At 37.1% G+C, this 20,639-nt stretch overlaps 5 protein-coding genes across 5 annotated transcripts; 2 read left to right on the top strand and 3 right to left on the bottom strand.

Annotated features, from left to right (window-relative positions):
- Positions 1-14: 14 nt before the first annotated feature.
- On the bottom strand, positions 15-2,574 carry LOC104739267 (shewanella-like protein phosphatase 1). The gene is made up of 9 exons (XM_010459561.3): positions 2,199-2,574; positions 2,016-2,116; positions 1,653-1,766; positions 1,345-1,557; positions 1,119-1,254; positions 846-1,021; positions 655-743; positions 495-564; positions 15-398 (listed from the first exon to the last, which is right to left on the bottom strand). Exons 1-9 carry the CDS (start codon positions 2,383-2,385, stop codon positions 312-314), a joined length of 1,173 nt encoding a protein of 390 aa, XP_010457863.1. The 5' UTR covers positions 2,386-2,574; the 3' UTR covers positions 15-311.
- A 1,067-nt stretch (positions 2,575-3,641) lies between these two features.
- Positions 3,642-5,998, bottom strand: LOC104739265 (laccase-3-like). The gene is made up of 5 exons (XM_010459559.2): positions 5,773-5,998; positions 5,535-5,686; positions 5,198-5,442; positions 4,041-5,114; positions 3,642-3,934 (listed from the first exon to the last, which is right to left on the bottom strand). Exons 1-5 carry the CDS (start codon positions 5,884-5,886, stop codon positions 3,804-3,806), a joined length of 1,716 nt encoding a protein of 571 aa, XP_010457861.1. The 5' UTR covers positions 5,887-5,998; the 3' UTR covers positions 3,642-3,803.
- A 538-nt stretch (positions 5,999-6,536) lies between these two features.
- LOC104739264 (exocyst complex component EXO70B2) lies at positions 6,537-8,915 on the top strand. Its single transcript, XM_010459558.3, has 2 exons — positions 6,537-7,346; positions 7,440-8,915. The coding sequence occupies exons 1-2, from the start codon at positions 6,846-6,848 to the stop codon at positions 8,745-8,747; spliced, it is 1,809 nt and encodes a 602-aa protein (XP_010457860.1). The 5' UTR covers positions 6,537-6,845; the 3' UTR covers positions 8,748-8,915.
- Positions 8,916-9,019: 104 nt separating this feature from the next.
- LOC104739263 (GDSL esterase/lipase At1g06990-like) lies at positions 9,020-10,706 on the bottom strand. The gene is made up of 3 exons (XM_010459557.3): positions 10,041-10,706; positions 9,662-9,923; positions 9,020-9,310 (listed from the first exon to the last, which is right to left on the bottom strand). The coding sequence occupies exons 1-3, from the start codon at positions 10,668-10,670 to the stop codon at positions 9,120-9,122; spliced, it is 1,083 nt and encodes a 360-aa protein (XP_010457859.1). The 5' UTR covers positions 10,671-10,706; the 3' UTR covers positions 9,020-9,119.
- A 7,401-nt stretch (positions 10,707-18,107) lies between these two features.
- LOC104739262 (uncharacterized) lies at positions 18,108-18,964 on the top strand. The gene has a single exon (XM_010459556.3). It carries the CDS (start codon positions 18,188-18,190, stop codon positions 18,701-18,703), a length of 516 nt encoding a protein of 171 aa, XP_010457858.1. The 5' UTR covers positions 18,108-18,187; the 3' UTR covers positions 18,704-18,964.
- Positions 18,965-20,639: the final 1,675 nt, after the last annotated feature.

The raw sequence follows: 20,639 nt of genomic DNA, 5'->3' as shown, positions 1-20,639 counted from the left end.
CAGCTACAGCAGAATAGGTAACACAGAATCCACATATGGTTGGTAAATAGACTAACAGTAACCAGTGTTTTTGCTATACAAACCCTTTAGTAGATGATTATAGTATGTTTCTGATGACTCACATACATATATACACATACATACATAGAGTTCAAACTTCAAAGTCAGGCCTCATTCAACTGCATCTGTCTCTCATCTTGGGTCTTTTCTTAAACTTAAGCTGGCCTTGTTTTTTGTTTATCATTGAGAAATATGGCTACAAGTGTGAATCTTGAACATGAGAGTCTGTGTCTCGTCTTTCAAAGCTTTTTTTATATGTAATCTGCAACTTCAAGTTCATGAAATGTGTCCCTGTTGCTCCGTATGACTCTAGCTTTGTCCCCTGTTATCGCTAGAACCTGGAGAAGCAACGCCATTGTTGGTCATCATCTCTGAGAATACATGTAACAGAGACCTAAAAAGGCGACGAGTCAAGAACCAAGCTTGTTTAATACCTCTGGTCTAGAGTCAAGAACACCACTGGACATTCCCACATCGACTCTCCATATGCCGCAACCATATTCACTAACAAGAGAAAACCCATTTTCCATTATAGAACTGTATGGATAGCTTGTGATTAAGATTTATTACGAGTTTAAAGTTCGATAAATGTACCAGTTAACGCCAGATAACTGGGGAGTATGCCCGACCACCATTGCCTTGGCACCGACAGCTTCAAGAGTGTCCTGGAGAATTCTACTTACCTGGTATAAACGAAGAAGTCAGGAATCACATTAGTCCGCTGATGATGATACCTGTTATGTTAGTAATAGTTTTGAGATTTTGGTGATTCAGTTTCAACTTGCCTGCTCAATTTGATAGTCTGCCAGCTCAGAAGTCTCTCTTGAGTAAAGACGGCTCCAGACCACACTGTCATATCCACGAGTGGCAATGAACGGCATCTGAGGACTGTCCTCATAGTTAGTAGCACTTCTCATCCAAGTAGACACTTCTCTATTTATCCTCTCTACGCCATATGCAACTGCGCAAGTACATCATAATTAGTCATGATAAAATCCAAAAAAAAACACGTCTCTCAACACTGAGAGGACTGAGATAGACAAACAGCTTATCCTTACCATGGTGAGGAAGGAGACCACCGTGGCAGAAGACCCAGTTATTAATGCGGAGAACAACTCCGTGACGCGCCAATTCACATGCTAATCGACCACCTGGTCTGAAAAGAATCGACCTTGCAATCACTCCCTTTTGCCTCTGTCCTAAATAGTTTCCAAAGGCTTTTTGTTTAACAGGCAAGTAGAGAAACTTTAGAGGACTCAGAAAGGACACAGCAAAATGAAGTACCTTTACTACATTCCATTGATCCCAATAAGTTTGAGAACTTCTCCTATCTTCTTTCCATTGTCTAGACTCAGAAATCCAATTAGTAAACGCTTTGTCCCAGTCTTGACCATAGTCTTGCAAGTAGTCAAGAAAATCTGTACATTCATCAAATGCTCTAGCATCAACATATCTGAAATCCCCTTCAACATTCATCGTCTCATGGTTCCCATTAACCTGACAGAATTAATAATTACTCTAAGTAAATCAAAATGTGCACAAGTTGCTAACACATACTAATCAAATTCAAGTATGATGATAGCATTCAAAACCTGGAAAACAGCTCCACCATTAGCCTTGGCCTGAACATCAAGTGATCTTAACAAAGAAAGTATTGCAATTTCATCATCACCACGATCCAGTATATCTCCTACCTGAACTAGTACCTGTATATTTTCATATATTGAATTCACATAAGCTGGAGGGAACTCATACGGACTCAACCTCATAAAGACCGCATATGTTATGGACTCAAACTCATAAGGACTCAACCCAAGAGATATGAAGCAGTATAAGAAATATCCCATTATAAACTGCTAACGGGCAAATCAAAACCAAACTATCAACTAATGTATCAGAAACTGTAACTCTGTTGTTCCACTAGGGTCAGCAAATGTGGTTAAGTGAAGACATACAGTGTCTTGGCCGATCCACTGGTCACGTCCATCGGAGCTCAAGACGCCGCCCATCTGAAGTGCATCTCTGGCTTTACCCAAATCGCCGTGAAGGTCTCCAACTGTGAGAGCATATCCACAACTTAGTTTTGCTGTCGTTTTTAACAAAAAGATTGAAACTTTATCAGATATTTGGTGGCGAACCTGCGATAATACGGCGAGAAGGAGCAGAGACGAAAGTGGGTGGGTCTCCATTGATGACAATCGGCTTCAGAGAAACTTCGTTACTATTGGAAGAGCTCAACAAAGAGGAAGAAGAAGGTTCGATAAGTTTATGGGGATGAGAATTAGGAGGAAGCGGGAGTAAGGAATTGAGGTAAAGAGAAGCCATTGGAGGTGGAGAAGCAATGATCCACCAGAGGTTTGAAGAAATCACTTAACATTTGTGTTCGTCTGGTCTCAAATTTGTGACTTGTCTCTAAATGCATGCTGCTGAGTATCAAATCCCTTTTATCATATCTACTGGCTGAGGTTTTTTCCTCTCAAATTTTGTTTTTCTTTTTGTTTTTTTTTTTTGAATGAAAACAGCACGGGTTGAAATTTTCTTTATTTATATTATAATTTTAAAATAAAATATAATTTATATAATTATTTTTTAAAAAAATTTGGATAAAAGATTATGCAATAAAATTATATGCTAAATATGATGGTTTGAAAAAAACACTTATTTTATAATTTTTATATTGTTAATTTTGTAATTTCATGTATGAGAAACGGTTATGTTTGTTGTTTGTTTTTATTTTAATTTTTGAACATGTTTGGTGAAAGTTTTATGATATGACCAGTGCTTAGGTAAGATTTTATTTTCAACTGCACAATAATATTTCGTAAATCACGTTAAGTGTGATAAATTGCCAAGATTTTATTCCTTTTTACGCCTAACGATCTATTTTTTATGTCTAACAGTATATATTTGTAACAATACATGAAATACTAAAGATTTTATTTTGGAAATTATATAAATTATTGGAATATTCTCTTTAAGAGGATTTTTTGGGATATTTATTCACATAGCCTACAGATTGACCAATTAATCTATAAACTTTTTTTTTGTAATCAACTTATATTTAATCTATAACCCATTTTGTAATCAACTTATAAAAATTATATAGTCTACAAAAAAAAAATTGTGTACTTTCGTTTTATTATATAGAAGATAAAAAGGTCACAAAGCGAAAAAAGGAAAAAAAGATGGTCTTTTTGTTTTTATGAGAAAAGTCCCCAAGAATAGTATTTACTAGTATTAACCAAAAACCTTTTAAAAAAACAAATCTGCAATAAAATACGCTTTAATTTAATTTCGTAAGATTAAATATTAAATATTGGAGCACCTAATATTAAAATATAAATTTAAACATGTTTTATAATAATAAATCATATATTATTTATAGTTTACTGTATTTCACTTTCACATAAGTAAATATAGTCACTATTTCAAAGTATTCATTTGTTTTTCTTTTCCAAATTATTTAACTTTCGTTTTCTTTTTCATTTTTAGTCCTTTTCTTTTGAAAATTTCATGGTATCTACCAAATCGTTTTGGGTTGGGATCTGAGGTCCTGACGTGAACGTTATGGAGAGTTTACATGGGAAAGACGAACGAGTACATTAACTTCAAATGATATACACATTTTACTCCTCTCAATAGACACGCAGAAAGAAGCTTTCTGATTAAGATAAACCCACATAACCTAAAAACGAGACAAACATGAAATATGTTTTATCAAATTAGAAATCGAGCGACCATATCTAGCATCTTGGGAGATCCAATGGCGGAGGCTGCACCGACTGGAGCTGACCCACTCCATTTTCGACTAGGAAAACCATCGCCAAACCCCATCCTAGATGTGAGTCAATGTGACAATGCATAAACCAAGCTCCTACAACGATTTTATTAGAAAGAATTGTCAGAAAAAAAAAAAAAACAAGTGGACTAATATATATTTAGAGCGTCTAATGATCAAGATTAAAGCATTATCAATTTACCTGGATTGTCAGCAACGAATCGGATGGCCACCCATCCACCGGGAGGGGTTCCAATAGTATTCCTCTCCGGTGGGTCAAACAGATTGAAGCTAGCCGGATCTCTCTTGGGGTCAAAATTCCCAAAACCCGACCCAACAACATAAAACTGGTACCCATGAAGATGCATAGGATGGTTCTCGGGTGTGACAATGCTCGTGTCCTGCAACACAATCTGAACATTGGCCTTGTACTTAAGCTTGTAAGCCTTTGTGGCCTTTACGGGTTGCCAAAGTCCACGGCTTACGTTTCCTGTGTAGTCGAATTGAACAGGAGGAACCGGCGGGAAATCTGCGGTTATAATTCCGGGGATTCCTTGGTAATAGGCTTGCATCACCGAATTAGTCCGAGGAAGAACGAATGAGACGTTGTTCATGCTTGCAGCAAACCGCGTTCCGTTCGGTCCCTGGCATCGCGGACTGTTCTGGTTGGTGCAGTTTATTAGTCCCAACCCAACTGCGAAAAATAGATTTTCGTCGATTTTGAGTGGCACTGGAGCTCTCTTATAGTACCGCAAACGGTTGACGAAAGCGGTTGCAGTAGCGGTGTCATTGAACCCTGGCAAAACCGGGAAAACGGGTGTGATCTGGCCGCGTCCACTAGGTGCGTTGACGTATTCCAAAATAGCAGTTGTGGTGGTATTGTCAAAGGGAGCGTTTGCGCTATTGTAGGCCCGCGCAGCCATGTAATAACGGCCAGGGCGTTGATTAGCGGTTATGAGGACGTTTGTGGTCTGACCTGGACCGAGCATGACAACGTTTGTGGTGAAAGGCTTAGTGTAAGCAGAATCTACCTCGACCACAGTGAGCTGGTGGTTGGCAACAGTGAAGAAGAGTTCTTGGTTCAGGGCGGCGTTGATAAGACGAAGCTGAACCGTCTCGCCAGGGACAATAGGAAATCGGACGGTCTCGGGCTTAGAGCAGCGGTAGAGATCGCCTGGTTGGCCATTGATGGTGTAAGCGTCTGAGACGTTTGGTGCTGCTCCTGTGAATTGGGCTAACCTCAGAACATCCATAGGGTTTCTATCCCACCACTCCCCTGTTCTCTTCAAATACTAATTAAATATACTTATTCATAAATTTAAACTTGTATATGTATATATAAAGTTTTCATGAAATTACCGAGAATAATTGGGATGTCACGTTTAGGCATTGAGAAAGGGTAAGGAGAACCGAGACGAGGGTAAATGATTAGAGCTCCATAGACGGTAGCTCGAAGCCAATGGCTATGAGCGTGCCACCAAAGTGTACCTTCTTGGTCTTCGATCTTGATTCTGTATGTATAGCTTTGTCCCGGCTGGATTGGACATTGAGTTATGTACTCTGGTCCATCAGCCCACGGGTTTCGCAGCTGTCGGATTCCATGCCTGTCCCCCAAAACAGAGCATATATCAAAATGTTTGTTTCTTGAATGACAAGTTATCTACCAAATAAAGCTGATTGAATCTTTTTTTTTTACCAGTGGAGACTGATGTTGTAACGAGCTCTATTGATGACCGTGATGGCTAGCGAGTCACCGTTTCTTACCTCGAGTGTTGGACCGGGGAACTGACCATTCACGGTGATGGTCTGGTGAGTTCTGCACAGCCTCTTCACTGGTTTTGCCTCGATCTAGGTAACGTTGATTCAAACCATGGATGTGATTAAAACATTTGAAAGAGATATTAATCAAATGAAGGAAGCTTGACTCAACTTACCACGAATTCACGGACGTGAACTTCAGCTGAAGTGAGGGAAGCAAGAAAAGTGCAACAAGCAAGAACTAAAATGATAGAGACTCGTCCGAGATTTGTTGGAGTCTGAGACTTCATATCGTAGTGTTGAAGCTCTCTGGTTTTTGAGTCCAGAGGAAAGGGAATGAGAGATATATATATATACACTAATACACACACACTGGGACTAAAGGGGTAAGTAACAGAGCTTTGTGTGAGTTTGTTAGTTAGTGGACAATTTCTGTTAAATACAAAATAAATTTGAAAATAGAATGTGGAACTAGTAAAGTCAGCACGAGCAACAAAGTTGATTTGGTGCAACCACTAGACTAATTAATTAGGTATTATGATTCTCTCTAATCATTTGATCTTTACTATTAAGGGATTTTGAGTTGGGAAATGTCCACGTAATGTAATTTAATCAACCTAAAAATGTTAAAATTTTATTTCTAATGTGATTTTTAAACTTATTAGGTTTTCTTAGACGTGATTTTAATTTTCTAGTGTTTATAGATGTTATATTTTACATTTTCTTAACAACATTTATTTAATTACAGTATCAAATCCTTATTCAATGAATAATTAAAAAAAGATTGGGCCTCTCCTCAACCTATAACGAAACTTCTCGATCCCAAATTAACAGATATGTCCGTTGGACCCAACTCTGAAAGTTGATCTCGACAGTCATTAGCCCATAACCCAATTCCCACGATTCTAAAATTTAGACCATTTGGGGGTATTGAACAAACGCAGAACGCATAACGGCGGTCGGTAAAAAGCGTTCACGTTCTGGAAACACCAAACAAGACAGAAGAAAAAAAAAATAGAAACGAAGACAAAGTCGTGGTTGTGGCAATATGAAAAATACACAGATTCCATTAAAATACAAACAGGAGAAAACACACAACTAAGTCAGACATGGTTCCCGCGTCTAAGTCGTCAGACATGGTAGTTCCGAAGACTTGTCCATATTATTATAGTCTTCTTCGTCTTCTATGTGTTGTTTCGTCTCTATTCACCCAATTCCATAATTTCCCCCTAAATATTTATTAATTCCCATGGCTCAAGCCGGTGACGAGAATCTTTACGCCGCCGCCAGAGACATCGCCAGAGCCCTCGGCAAGGATCCAAGCGCCGCCGGAGATATTTTACAGATTCTCTCTGGCTATGGCGCTTCCGGAAACCGCGGCGGTGACCCTCGACCCACCCATTCCCGCGGCGGCGCAAACCTTCATAACCTTGACCGATCACTTAACTCCTTAGAGAGACAGATCTCTGGCTACATCGTCGAGGATCGCCCCATCTGGTCCGATCCCGTTGACTCGCGCACCTTCCTCGACTCTGTTGACGAGCTAATTGCGATTGCCGGAGACTTGAGATCCATGGCCGGTGATAAATCCGTCGCCGTCTGTCTCTCCCGTGCCGATGATTTGATTCAACAAGTGATGTTTAGGCTTCAGGAAGAGTTTGGTTATGTAGTGGACCGTGCCCCTGACTCGTTTGACTCGGACGACGATGACTTCTCCGGCGAAGAAGAAGACAACGTCACAAGCTACGGGGTAATTAAGTAATTTCCAATTTAATTTGATTTGCATAGTTTGGAATTAGAATTAGACAAACCGGTTTACAATTTTGATTTCATACTGAAATAGGTAATAATAGCCCGTCCGGTGACCGATTACAAAATAGTGATTGAGGCGTTACAATCTAGCGTTATTGGCGATCTAAACGCGATCGCTGTGAGGATGGTCGCTGGTGGATTTGGGAAAGAGTGTTCAAGAGTGTACAGCAGTCGACGGAGAGAGTTTCTAGAGGAGAGTTTGTCGAGGCTGCATCTCAGAGGACTAAGTATGGAGCAAGTTCAAGAGACTCCATGGCAAGATCTTGAAGACGAAATCGACCGTTGGATCAAAGCTGTTACTTTGGTCTTCCGCGTTTTCTTCCCTAGCGAGCGTCTTCTCTGCGACCGCGTTTTCTCTGATCTCTCTGTTTCCTCTGTAACTGATCTCTCTTTCATGGAAGTTTGTCGTGGAACGACCACACAGCTTCTGAATTTCGCAGACGCGATCGCTTTAGGGAGCCGTTTGCCTGAACGTTTGTTTAAGGTTATGGACTTATACGAAACGATGCAAGACCTAATTCCTAAGATGGAAACGTTATTCTCAGATAGATACTGTTTGCCTCTAAGGCATGAGGCGGTCGCGATTCATAAACGTTTAGGGGAAGCGATTAGAGGGATATTTATGGAGCTCGAGAACTTGATCCGTCGTGACCCTCCCAAAACCGCGTTTCCTGGCGGTGGGATTCACCCTATTACACGGTACGTGATGAATTATCTGCGTGCTGCGTGTAAATCGCGGCAGTCGTTGGAGCAGATCCTTGAACAGACTGGGAACGAAGCAGGACCAGATGCGAGTGCTTTGTCTGTGCAACTCAGATGGGTTTTGGAGTTGTTGGAGAGTAACTTGGAAGGCAAGAAAAGAACTTACCGTGATCCGTCTTTGTGCTTCTTGTTCATGATGAACAATGGCAAGTATATTCTTGATAAGGTGACTGATAACGAGCTCGGTTCGATCCTAGGAGAAGATTGGATTGTGAAGCAGACGGCGAAACTGAGGCAGTACCATTCTAATTACCGAAGGAGCTCGTGGAACCAAGTGGTGGGATTCCTTAGGACCGAGGCTCCGTATCCAAAGTTAGTAGAGAACCTTAGATTGTTCAAAGCCCAGTTCGATGAGGTGTGTAAGATCCAATCTCAATGGGTTGTAACTGATGGGCAATTGAGGGAAGAGTTAAGAAGCTCCGTTAACGGAATTGTGTCTCCGGCGTACTCGAGTTTCATCAGAAAATTGAAGGAGTCGCCAGAGATTAATGGGAGGCGTGGAGAGCCGTTTATTGCTTATACTGTTGAAGATTTGGAGATGATGATTAAACGGTTGTTCAAGGAAAGCTCAAGTTGATTAAATTTAATATACAAGAAAGAAACGGTTGTTCTTTATCCACAAATCTGTAAAATTGTGAATCATTCTGTTTTTTTTTTTCCTTGAGTGAATAATATTCATGGATGTAGGTCTATTGTAAGTGTTTGCAATTTTCTTTTTTTATTTGAATATTTCCATGAAGATGAATTCTAGAGGGGTACCAAACGAAAGCCAAAGCCACGTCTCACATGAATTGTGCTATAGAGTTACAAGTAACACAGTAGGTAGTATAAAAAAGGACATGTAAGGACTAGCTTATGCAAACACGTTAAGATTAATATGAAGCAAGAGGGAAATATAGATTGATTAACCTCCTTAGTACAAATTAACATATGGAAGCAAAAATGAAAATCAAGAGAGTACGTGGAGAATTTGTTCAACAAGACTGAGACTGACCACTATGTAAGCAGCTTGGGAAGGGTGAATGTCGTCCCAGAAAAGGAACTGGTTAGGGTCAGGACAAGTCCGAGTTAAAGCATTGCACAAGTATGATAGCTCCATCTCTCCAGTCCCGCAGCATCCTCTCGTCGTTTCCTTTATTCCTGTCCCTTTATATCAGTCACTTTATACTACTTTGTAATAAAATGAAATATTAATTACATTCGTATTGATTTAAAGTTTTTAAAAATAATTTACGCGTACTTGATATTGGATGAAAGATTGACTATGGTTTGAGTTTGATTGTTTTTCTTATTTTGCATTTTATCTAATACTGTTACATGTAAAATATCTTATTTAGACATCATATGTATATTTATAAAATATTATACAATTAGAAAAAGGCTGTCGAATGGCAAATTTTTAAGATAAATGTGCAATTGATAAAAACGCTAGGAGAGCTAGATTTAGTGCGAAACGTAATGTGCATGGGATGAAAGGAAACGTAGCGTTACCGTATCTCTGGGGATTAGTGGCCATGTCAAACAATGTTCCGTAGATATCTCCGTAAAAGATGACACTGCCGGTGAGATTGGATTGCATATCTGTTAGGGAATTGTTAAGCTTCTGGTTAAACTCCTGTGAATCTGAGTTTTGTTTGTCGATGCATTTTCTCTTGTTCTGTTTTTGCATAGCCATCGTCATTTGAATCGGTAAACACCCTACCGGCGGTAGTCCCAACACCATTATTCTACGGCACCCAATGTCATATAGTTCCTTTATATAATTAATTATATATACACATCCACATAACCAAAAAAATATTGAATCAAATTTCGTATACGTAAACAAAAAGTAACTTGGATAATAAAGATGATAGAAATTGTTATTTACTTGAACGAAGTTGTGTACACTGGAGAGAATGAAACTTTGATAGCCATCAACGCCGAGCTTGTGACGAGGAGAAGGAGTGTCGTAGAGATTTAGATCAAAATCGTTAGTTCCTGAGCTTACAATCACCAGAGCCTCGCTGACTATCGTGGCCGCTTTCTCTTTCCCGACGATCTGACTCAGCCACTCCACGTAGCTTCTGAGCATATTCGCCTGTTTAGAGACGGATAGAGTTGAAGTTACTCGATCTGTGAGGGTGTCGTAACCGGAACCAGCAGAAGCAAAGCACACTCCGGTGAGGATATCGGAATCTGACAAATGGGGGTCGAGGAAAGGAGGAACGGTGTCTTTGATTCCCAAAAGAGATGCTATAAAGTCTGGTATGAGTTTACCGTTGGAGAATCTTCCGGTAGCGTTATGGCCGGGGAAATTGCAGCCGTAAGGAGGGAAATTAGCCCGGATGATTGTTTTGATGTAGTTGTTGTTGCCAGTGTCTATTGTGGAATCGCCGAAGACAAGTATCGCCGGGATCAATGATACGTTAATATTGTTGGCCACGTTTACATTTGTATGACATGACGTCGATTCTAGGATCGTGGTTATGATCATGAATATAATAACATGGATCAACATCTTGTCTCTTCTTCTCTCTTAAATTTTTGCCACTTTATAGGACCTTCTGTTTATGGAGTCTACTATATATGACGTTGAATTGTTGACTTTTTGGTCAAAAACTCCTAGCGATCGAAGAACTTATTACAGGGGCCAATAAAAATGGGCTTCTTAGAGAGCCCATAAAAGACTGTTGGACTTGGTAGTCATTTGCTGACGCCGGAATTTTGAGTATGAGAGTTGTTATAGTAGTTTAACCTCTCCACTTAGCATTTACGCTTGTTCCATGAGAGTAATGCCAAAGAAAAAAAGAGTCAAATATGCTTCATCTGGTCACAATATGTATCTCAATTTAACTTTCTAACCCACTCTAGATCTCTTTTCGAGTTCATCAGACTGACTATATTAACTTCTCATTATGAATTATGATCACTCATTCACTTGTCCCGTTGTCCGAAGTCCGAACTCATCTACGAAAATTAAAGGCATGCATCTTACATTCAGTGATAACCACTACACAGCACCGAAAAAAAAAAAAAATCTTACATTCAGCGAGATAAAAATAGTTATAAAATGGAGTTACTTGATCACAACAAAATTTATATGGTCGATAATGAGAGTCGATAAATGGTCAATAGTAAACCTAACGACCAAACGAAGACATGCACATATCCTCTAAAACGTTAAAATATACGTACTAGGAAACCCACGAGATCATGCAAAAAATTATATACCAATAATATATTGTGGTTGTTAATGTTGATATCTTGGTAGTATCTCTTTAAAAAGTGGATTCTACAAAGAACTAACACGGCAACGATTTTGGATTAATAGAAGTTCGTGCAGCATGATATCCAAATTAAGATTACGGAATTTATTTACGGTCTAAAACAGAAAGAAAAGAGATATTGCACACGAGGGTAAATCTAAACAAACGTGTGTTCTAGGCTGGAGATATCTCCAATATCTATGCCAAAGCTTTTAATTATTGGATTGGTTTGTCTTTATTCGATCAGGTACGTCCCCCCTATAACACCATATCATTCCATAGACGTGTTTTATTATAAAAGTTAACCAAAACATTGAAATATTTTCGAAGATGTTAACCCATATATATATTCACAACCAATTCATGATGCATCCATCACTATTGATCAAGTGATTCATCCTGAAAATTAAGAAATATGGTTCAAATCGTTTAACTGCAATCTGAGTTATGATTGATTATTAGAAATGCGTAAAAAGACAAGAATAACGTATTCGATAATTGAGAAAAGCGGAAATTTTTGACAAATGCTTAAATCAATTTAAACACTACAAGTCTACAACCTTTATTATAAGTGGTTAAAGATCCACCGTGGAAGTTGTGAATTTGTGGAACAAGACAGGTTTGCCTCACGTTCTTCAATTATGATCCCAGTACGTAAACCTATTTAAAGATCCGTAAGAAAGATTTAGTCTTTAACACATTGTGCCGCACACACGGCCATAATCTCTCTCATATATGTTTTAATTAAGTTAATTCGCCACTCTTTGATTAGACATAGCTAGTATTATTAATTACGAAATTTATTAATCTCCCATTAAATATGTTTCGTGCGCCTATCGTACGTCGTCGGTGCCTGAAACCTCCGTACGACGAAGGTTCTTCTTTCATGTCGTTAATTCGTTTCTAAGATTAGTTTTCTGCCACCAGATTTTTTTGTTCAATTAATATGTCCTCGTATTGTTGATATAGCTAATTATGTTTATTCTAATATTTTGGTTTTGTTTTCTGAGAAGATATATGTTATAGAAAAAACTTTAAAAAACGAGTTACATACTTACATTGTTGTGCCAAAATTGAATGTAACCAATTCATTGCTAAACGGATACTCATATAATTCGATTGAAAGAGTGACAAAGTTCAGTTGAAATAATATAGGCAATCACAATATATAACGTGTCTTCATTATTTTAAAGCTAAATTGCACAAGTAAAGTGACATGTTCCATTTAATTATCCCTTAAGGTATCTTCAACCCCACTTTATTTTAGAGTCAAAATCTCTATTATAGATCAACATTTGCTTCAATCCTACTCTATATTTTACTTTAAAATAGAGAAAATGATAGGATTGCTCTATATATAGAGCACCTCTATTTTTTACACTAACTCTATTTTAGAATTGAAAATAGAGTAATACATTGGAGCAAAACAATGCTTTATTTTTGAATTACTCTGTTTTAGAGGAAAAAATAGAGATATACATTAGAGATGATATTATATATAGTTGACGTTCAAAGATTATATAAGTACTGGTTAGTGGTTACAACCAAAATTTTGTTGGTTTTCGTATAAATGTCTCAATCATGAGTTAAAAGGAGCCTTATCAAGTTTGAATGTAAAGCAAGTGAATGCATTGTGAGAACCTAATTATTTTACATAAATATCCTAACTTAGAACTTAAAGAGTGACTGAGTGAACTCCTCTTTTTTTCGAAACCAGTAAATAATCAGTTTTGGTTTACGTACTAGCTCGTACGAAAGTTATTCAAGTAATTCTTTTATTCAAATGTAAAAATATATATAACTATTGATGTGGTCCTGCGGATTACTTGTCCCCTGATCCCCTTCTCTTGCTTAATCAAGTAAGCTTAATTGCTCATTAAACCCCGAGACCAACGGGTCTTCAACTGCATATAATCTATATAGCCCGGCAAGTTGTAGATATCTTAGTTAAGTACATAACGTACGTACGGTATTGACTTTAAATTAGTATGCGAGAATCGTCATTAACAGAACGCCTTAAAAGCAACACAATAATTTAATTTTAAGTACTACTACTACTACAAATAAACATACTTAAATGGTTCCTACATTTGACAGTGCTATTATGGTTTAACTCATTTGAATATTGGCGTAAACGAATATATCGATATAATTAAGCGAATAATGTGTAGTATATTTTAAAGGACAAATACATTCATAATAATGTCTACATAATACTACTATTGTTTTGTTCTTGATGACAGCTGTTTTTCTTTCAGGAAACTTTAATTTTTTTTTAAATCAGTTTTCTTCTTTTATTAACGTAAACGTCGTTCAACCGATGCCTCAATATTGTAAAATTGTAAGTAAACTTATGTATTAAATGATTGTATTGATTGATTTTGTTTTTTTTTTGCGATAAAATTCATAATCGCATACTTTTTTGGATTTTTTTTTTCTAAAAATATTGTTCATGCGGGTTGGTTCTTGAACCACCGTAATTAATATGGGTGTGTAACTAACGTGTGTTGATCCGTACCGCATGCAGTTGTTCAAATGGCGACCAATTGAGTTTTCTAAATTATGTAGCTTTTTATTAAATTGCACCACTATTTTTTGGCGAGTAGTATGATACGAAATATTCCATAAATGTCATAGATAATAGATCTTGCAAATTACTATACACTATTTTAAAGGGCATAGTTCTTGCATGCTTTTTGTAAATTAACGCCTAAGATAACAATAGTTAAACCCTTCTTCTTCAAAAAAAAAAAACTAAACAACAGATAATTTTGAAAGAAAAAAATGACACATTTAAACATTCACGGCTAGTAAACAATAATAATGAGTTCTAATTATTCTCTGTACTATTATTTTCTAACTTTATGGGATATATCAGCATTAAGCCATTAACACTATATATAGATATCTCCAAAAGTGAAGTAGCTTGAGCACAGACAACGAGAAAATGTAGTTATGAATATATTAACAAAGAAACTTCTTTGAATAAAAGTTAATGTATTGTTACTTCCAACATTGATATCATCAAATCCTACTTAAGTATCCGTAGTGTACAGTAACGCTTGAAATTTTAAATAGATAATCCTTTTTCAGTTTCCAAGTTTTTAGTCATTGCTTCACACTATTAATTACGAGTAGTTTATCTAATCCCAACACGCTCCTAGTTTCAAGATTTGGTTCTATTCGATAAAGAAAACAAAAAAAAGTTTTGTTTTTTCCCTTCAAAATTTGTCACATAGCGTTAGAATATCTCTACTCGACTAATTTCGACATTTTTAAAAATCGTTGCTTGATTTACTATAGTATTAATCTTTATCAGAGAGAGATTCAGCTCAGAGATCTTAGACTACGTACTGAACTGCAGAGAGTTAACAAAAATCACATGTGAATGTGATAGTGATAGATCATTTGGTGCATAACGTATTATGTATTTTCGTGATATTTTGATTCCTTTTGTAATTTTACTAGTATTCTTGGTGGAAAATCGGTATATTCATACCCCAGCTAAGGAGTATGTTGAATTCATACACCAATTATGACACTGAACAAATCCATACATTAACTTAGTTCAAATTCAAATTCGCTGCATCAACTTGAGAAACTGTGTATAAACATACACATGCCGTAACGGTGTTAAGAAACCGTTAGCGGCTGCTTACGTGGAAGCCACGTAAGAAAGAACGCCGTTTTGGTGAGACGAAAGAGAGTGATTCTTTTCGTCAAAACGACGTCGTTTCTATCTTCTTCTTCCTTTTTTCTTATTTTCCCGACTCGGGTTTAGGTTTTGTGTTCGCGATTTGGGGTTTCTCAAAATTTCTCTCAATCGATCAAGATGTCTTCATCCTCAGCTTCTTCAGGTGCGAAAACCTAATGTTTTAATTTTCCTTTTCGTTGTGTATTTTGATAGGAAGATTATTTACTGTGAATCCGTTAATTGTTGAAGGAGTGAGCGATAGATTTACTGTGATTGGAAGAGGAATCCCACGAAAATGTAGATGTGGTCGATTCTCTATAATGAAGACTTCAAACACAATGAAAAATCCTGGAAGACTCTTTCATTGTTGTCCTAATGGATCCGACGAGGTAATCAATATAGTTGGTCATATGAAAATTGTTCTCATAACCTTCTCATAATGTGTATTTTTGTATTAGAATCTGAATCATTTGTTTAAGTGGACCGACATAAGCATGGTTGAAGAGATGGAAGAGGTTGAAAGTGTAGTTGACAAAATAGAAAGAGAAGTGGGAAGCTTAGCAAAGGGATTAGATGAGGTAGAAGCTATCAAAGAAATCGCAGAAAGATGTGAAAAAGATATTGTAGAGCTCAAAGGTGTGGTGAGTTCTTGTGAGAAAGAGATTCAAGAGCTAAGAAGCTTCAAGAACATGATTGTTTGTGGTGGTTTAGTTATGGCTTTTGTCTACTATGTAATATTTGTGTAATGTGTTGTTAAGTGTTTTTGTTGTGATTAAGCATGTAATCATGGAGTTGTTAACTGTTTTTGTTGTTAACTATGTTAAGATTAACATAAAACTTCAATTAGTTTTGATTAGATGAAAAATAGAAGCCATGTTTTGAGTACAACAAAAACTTGAAAGTCACCGAACTACAACCATAAACTACCATGAGATTACCACAAAAACTTTCAATCTCATCGGACAAAAATAAAAAACTAACTTCCTTCTATTCAGTTCATTCATTCTATTCCATGGCTTGGTCCTTGGGTTGGTGCTTGACTAAGTCCTTGGCTTGGTCCTTGGCTTGGTTCTTGGCTTTGTCCTTGGCTTGGTTCTTCACCAGTTTTCTTCTTCTTCCACCTTCTACCAACAACTCCCAGAGCCGGACAACTTCTAGTATTATGACCGACGGTACTACACCGGCCACAACGACTATCTCGTCCAGCTTTTGAAACTTTGATTCTCTTCTCCGGTTGTTCTTGTTCTTCTTTTCCTTTTGACTTCTTCTTTGGAGACTCATTCTTGTCCTTCTTTCTTTTTTCTGTCTTTTTGGGACCTTTTGTAACTTCTCGTGGTGGTGGTTGAATCCTAGGCTCCTGAGATCTTATGCAAGCCAAGTCTTCCGAAGGGCTTCAAAGCAGACATAAAACCTATCAAACCTGACGATACCAGCATCATCAGTCAATGTCCCAACCTCCACTGTTGAACCCGGATTTGATCTACAAAACAGAAATCAAACCCATATTACCGACTAACTCCAAATTTATAAGAAAAGCAAAGTAAAAAAAAGCTTGACTTACTCTAAAAGATGTTCCATGTAATCATGTAGACGAGCAAATTGCTCATCATATTCCTCTTGAATCATCTTCAATGCTTTTGCTCTAGCTGTTCGACACTGATCATAAGTAGCAACTATGGTGTAACGCTCCTCAATCGCATCTTGCATCGCCTTAGCCTTGAATGTCGGATCCTTCCTTATGTCATTCAAGAACAACTGAGCAAGGACTCCACTCTTGATCACTTTACTAAACCCGTCCTTTGTACATGCATGGACATCATTGCATGTCTTCACCATGTACTTTCCAATTTTATCTTCATAGGAGCAGTAGATCTTGAATTTGCAATTCCCTCCAATGGAACACCTTACTTCACTCTTCTCTGAACCCCATCTTGTAAACTTTATATTCTCTCCATTCTTAAGAGCATAGTCAACCACAGCTTCTTTAAACTCACCTATACTATCAAAGACTTGCTCTAATTTTATTTCTCCACTACCTTTTTTGCACCTCATATATCTTCTTTCAACGTCCTCGCAATCTGAGTTAGGAGGAGTATCCTCAGCATGATAACAAAACCTGCTAAGTTCCCCTCCACTCGATCTTCCATGTCAACAAATACCCTACGAGCATCTCTATCATCACCATGAGAACCATCTCTATCACTATGAGCACCATCTCTATCATCGCCAACAGAACCATCTCTATCACTATGAGCACCATCTCTATCATCACTATGAGCACCATCTCTATCATCACCATGAGAAGAAGCTGAGGATGAAGACATCTTGATCGATTGAGAGAAATTTTGAGAAACCCCAAATCGCGAACACAAAACCTAAACCCGAGTCGGAAAAATAAGAAAAAAGGAAGAAGAAGATAGAAACGACGTCATTTTGACGAAAAGAATCACTCTCTTTCGTCTCACCAAAACGGCGTCGTTTCTTACGTGGCTTCCACGTAAGCAGCCGCTAACGGTTTCTTAACACTGTTACAGCCTGTGTATGTTTATACACAGTTTCTCAAGTTGATGCAGCGAATTTGAATTTTAACTAAGTTAATGTATGGATTTGTTCAGTGTCATAGTTGGTGTATGAATTCAACATACCCTCTTAGCTGGAGTATGAATATACCGATTTTCCTATTCTTGGTATTGATTTGGAGTATTTACGTTTCGAGTTTTTTGGCTCGTGAAGTAGTATATTTTCAAGACATGGGTTTAAGATAGTTTAATTTAACTTTTAAGGGACAATTGGTGAGATAGGAATTTGAATAATGTAGCATAAAATAAAAATAACTTTTACTTAGGTACTGATTTATGAGGGTGGAATCAAGTTAATAACGAGAAGACAAGAGGGCATTTCAGTCATTTAACGGTCCGTAAGACGTATGGTCAAGCCCGCTTCGGTGTTACGTGAAGTGTTGGCTCCTATATAACCTCGTCTTCTCCAACTTGTTCTTCCCCATAAATCTGATATTACTATCAATACATAATAAATACACAAAACAAAGAAAGAAAAAAAGGGGGGGAGAGAGAGATGGGAAACAGCTTAAGGTGTTGTCTGGCTTGTGTTCTTCCATGTGGAGCACTAGATTTGATCAGGATCGTTCATCTAAACGGCTACGTTGAGGAGATCACACGGTCAATAACCGCCGGAGAGATCCTCCAAGCAAACCCAAACCATGTCCTAAGCAAACCATGTTCTCAAGGAGTTGTCCGCAAAATCTTGATCTTGTCCCCTGAATCTGAGCTCAAGCGAGGGAGCATCTATTTTCTTATCCCTGACGCTTCCTTGCCGGAGAAGAAAAGGCGGAGAAAGGACGCTCCTCGCCGTAAAAAGACTCTCGAAAACCCTAAAGCCGATGCCGCCACTGGCGACGTTGTTAAAGGTGATGATTCTGAATGCGTGAAGTTGTGTGAGAAGTACTTAGAAGAAGTTGTGTCGTCGGCCTCGGATGGTAAAGAACACCGTCATCGCCGGCGACACAGCAGATCGGCGTCAGTATCCACGTGGCGGCCTCATCTCGACAGTATCACCGAGGATCTTAATTAATTCCTCTTCGGCTCTTCCCTTTACCTCTCTAGCTAATGGTGGTTTTTTTGTCCGGAAGCCGGATTAATTCTTCTTATGTTTCGAGAGATTATTTTCTTTTTAATCTCTTTTTTTTTTTTTTTTTTTGAGGAAAGTTTCACGAAAAAAAATTATATAATGTGGATAGGATCTGTGTTTGAAATTATGTTGTTGTAATTTTGAGTCACCTGAGAATGATTTCTGATAATCAGTCATTAATCACAAGCAAATTGCACATATAAATTCAACTATGGCCAAAATTTGATGTGTTAAATTTCTTTTGGACATGTTAACACTATTTACATGGAATAATATGGAAGAACGCGAACGGTTAAAAAAACTTAAAAAAATGGGATTGAAGTGTGTGGTGATCCAATGATAGACTAAAAGAGCATCAATGAAATTATGATCAATGATTATGATAAAATGTGTGTTTAACGGAAATACCACTTTGAATGATTAGACTTAATTATATAAATTGGGTAGTTATGAAATAATAATTAATAATTATAGTTTAGTGTGCAGGTTTTCACATGTAAGTGGACCAATCGAAAAGCCTTTGAAACTGAATTTGTTTTTTCTACAAAAGCCATACGTTCTAAATATAAACATTAATCATAATGTAAAATAAAAACAACTTATAATGTAAACCATATAGGGGATATGAAAACTAATCAATGATTGTAAATATTTGTTAAAAAGAAGTAAATTGATGATCAGTTTTATCTTCTCATGTAGAATGAATTGAAAATTTTATCGCGTAGAGATTTGTTTCTCAACTCTTAGCTACCGATACTTTAAACATTATATATAAATGAGTTAACAATTTTTTTTAACACTCATTAAAGATTCTAAGATTCGATTCGTCTAAACATGTCAGGTACGTACGGTGGTTGTTATTCGTTGCAAAATTTTTCACAAATTCAAACCTAAAAAGATTTATAAGAGTTAAAAAAACTACTTCACTGTTACTAGTTAGATTAAATTTATATGTTTGATGAAATTATGATCAGCTGGAAATTTAAAATATAAAGAAGTTCATAATTTTGTTATTGGACAAAAAGGTTGGAGATGTCTACAACTACAAGTTAAGATATTTATAAAAAAAATTGAAATGATTGCAATAAAATATCAGGACGCAAGGCTACATTATGATTCTTCTTATTATTAAAACATTTAAAGATAAATGACCCAAAAAAAAAAGATAAAATGAAAGCTGGCGCGCCCATCTGAATCAGCTGCCTTCACATGGATTCCCTCTTCTATGCCCCATCTCTAATAGACATTCATTTTTTTTTTGGTTTTTTTATCACTCTTTCTATTTTCTTCTATTTGATTCCCCTCCTCTATGGTCGACGATTTTTACTAGTAATATTTTTGTTTTGTATAATATAATGTGTGTTTGCACAAAAAAAAAAAAAGTATAATATAATGTGTATGCAACTATGCATTACTTTGTTTGGTCCAAACAGCCCATCTTCTCCATACGCCTGAGCAATTAATGCTTCCAATTTTACGTACGTAAATATTCATATATCAAAATTTTGAATTCTTTCGCTAGCTATAAGTTCTTAAGCGAAATTAATATTGATAATGATGTAGATTTCTCTTCTTATTCCTCTAACACAATCATCAATAGTTCAATACTATGTTATTTGTTGGTTATTATACTGATCTGCTGTATCTAGTATCTACCGCAGAAAAAAAACTTAGCGTAGTGCCTGTAAATATGAATATCGGAGAGTGACCCACTCGTTTTCACAATCATCTGACGCTACGTACTAATCTCTCACGTCAAAGCATGACACGTCCGTTGCTTCTGTCCACATAATAGCAACTTTGAGATCCCCACATCTTGGGAATAAACGATCCCACTTTCAATTTCTCGAAATAAACTCTGGGGTCTCATATTAAAAGC

Source organism: Camelina sativa, chromosome 14 (genome assembly GCF_030686135.1).
Source record: "Camelina sativa cultivar CO46 ecotype springtype chromosome 14, ASM3068613v1".
NCBI lineage: Eukaryota > Viridiplantae > Streptophyta > Magnoliopsida > Brassicales > Brassicaceae > Camelina > Camelina sativa.
Note: the sequence above shows the minus strand (reverse complement) of the source record. Positions and strands in the feature narration are given on the sequence as shown.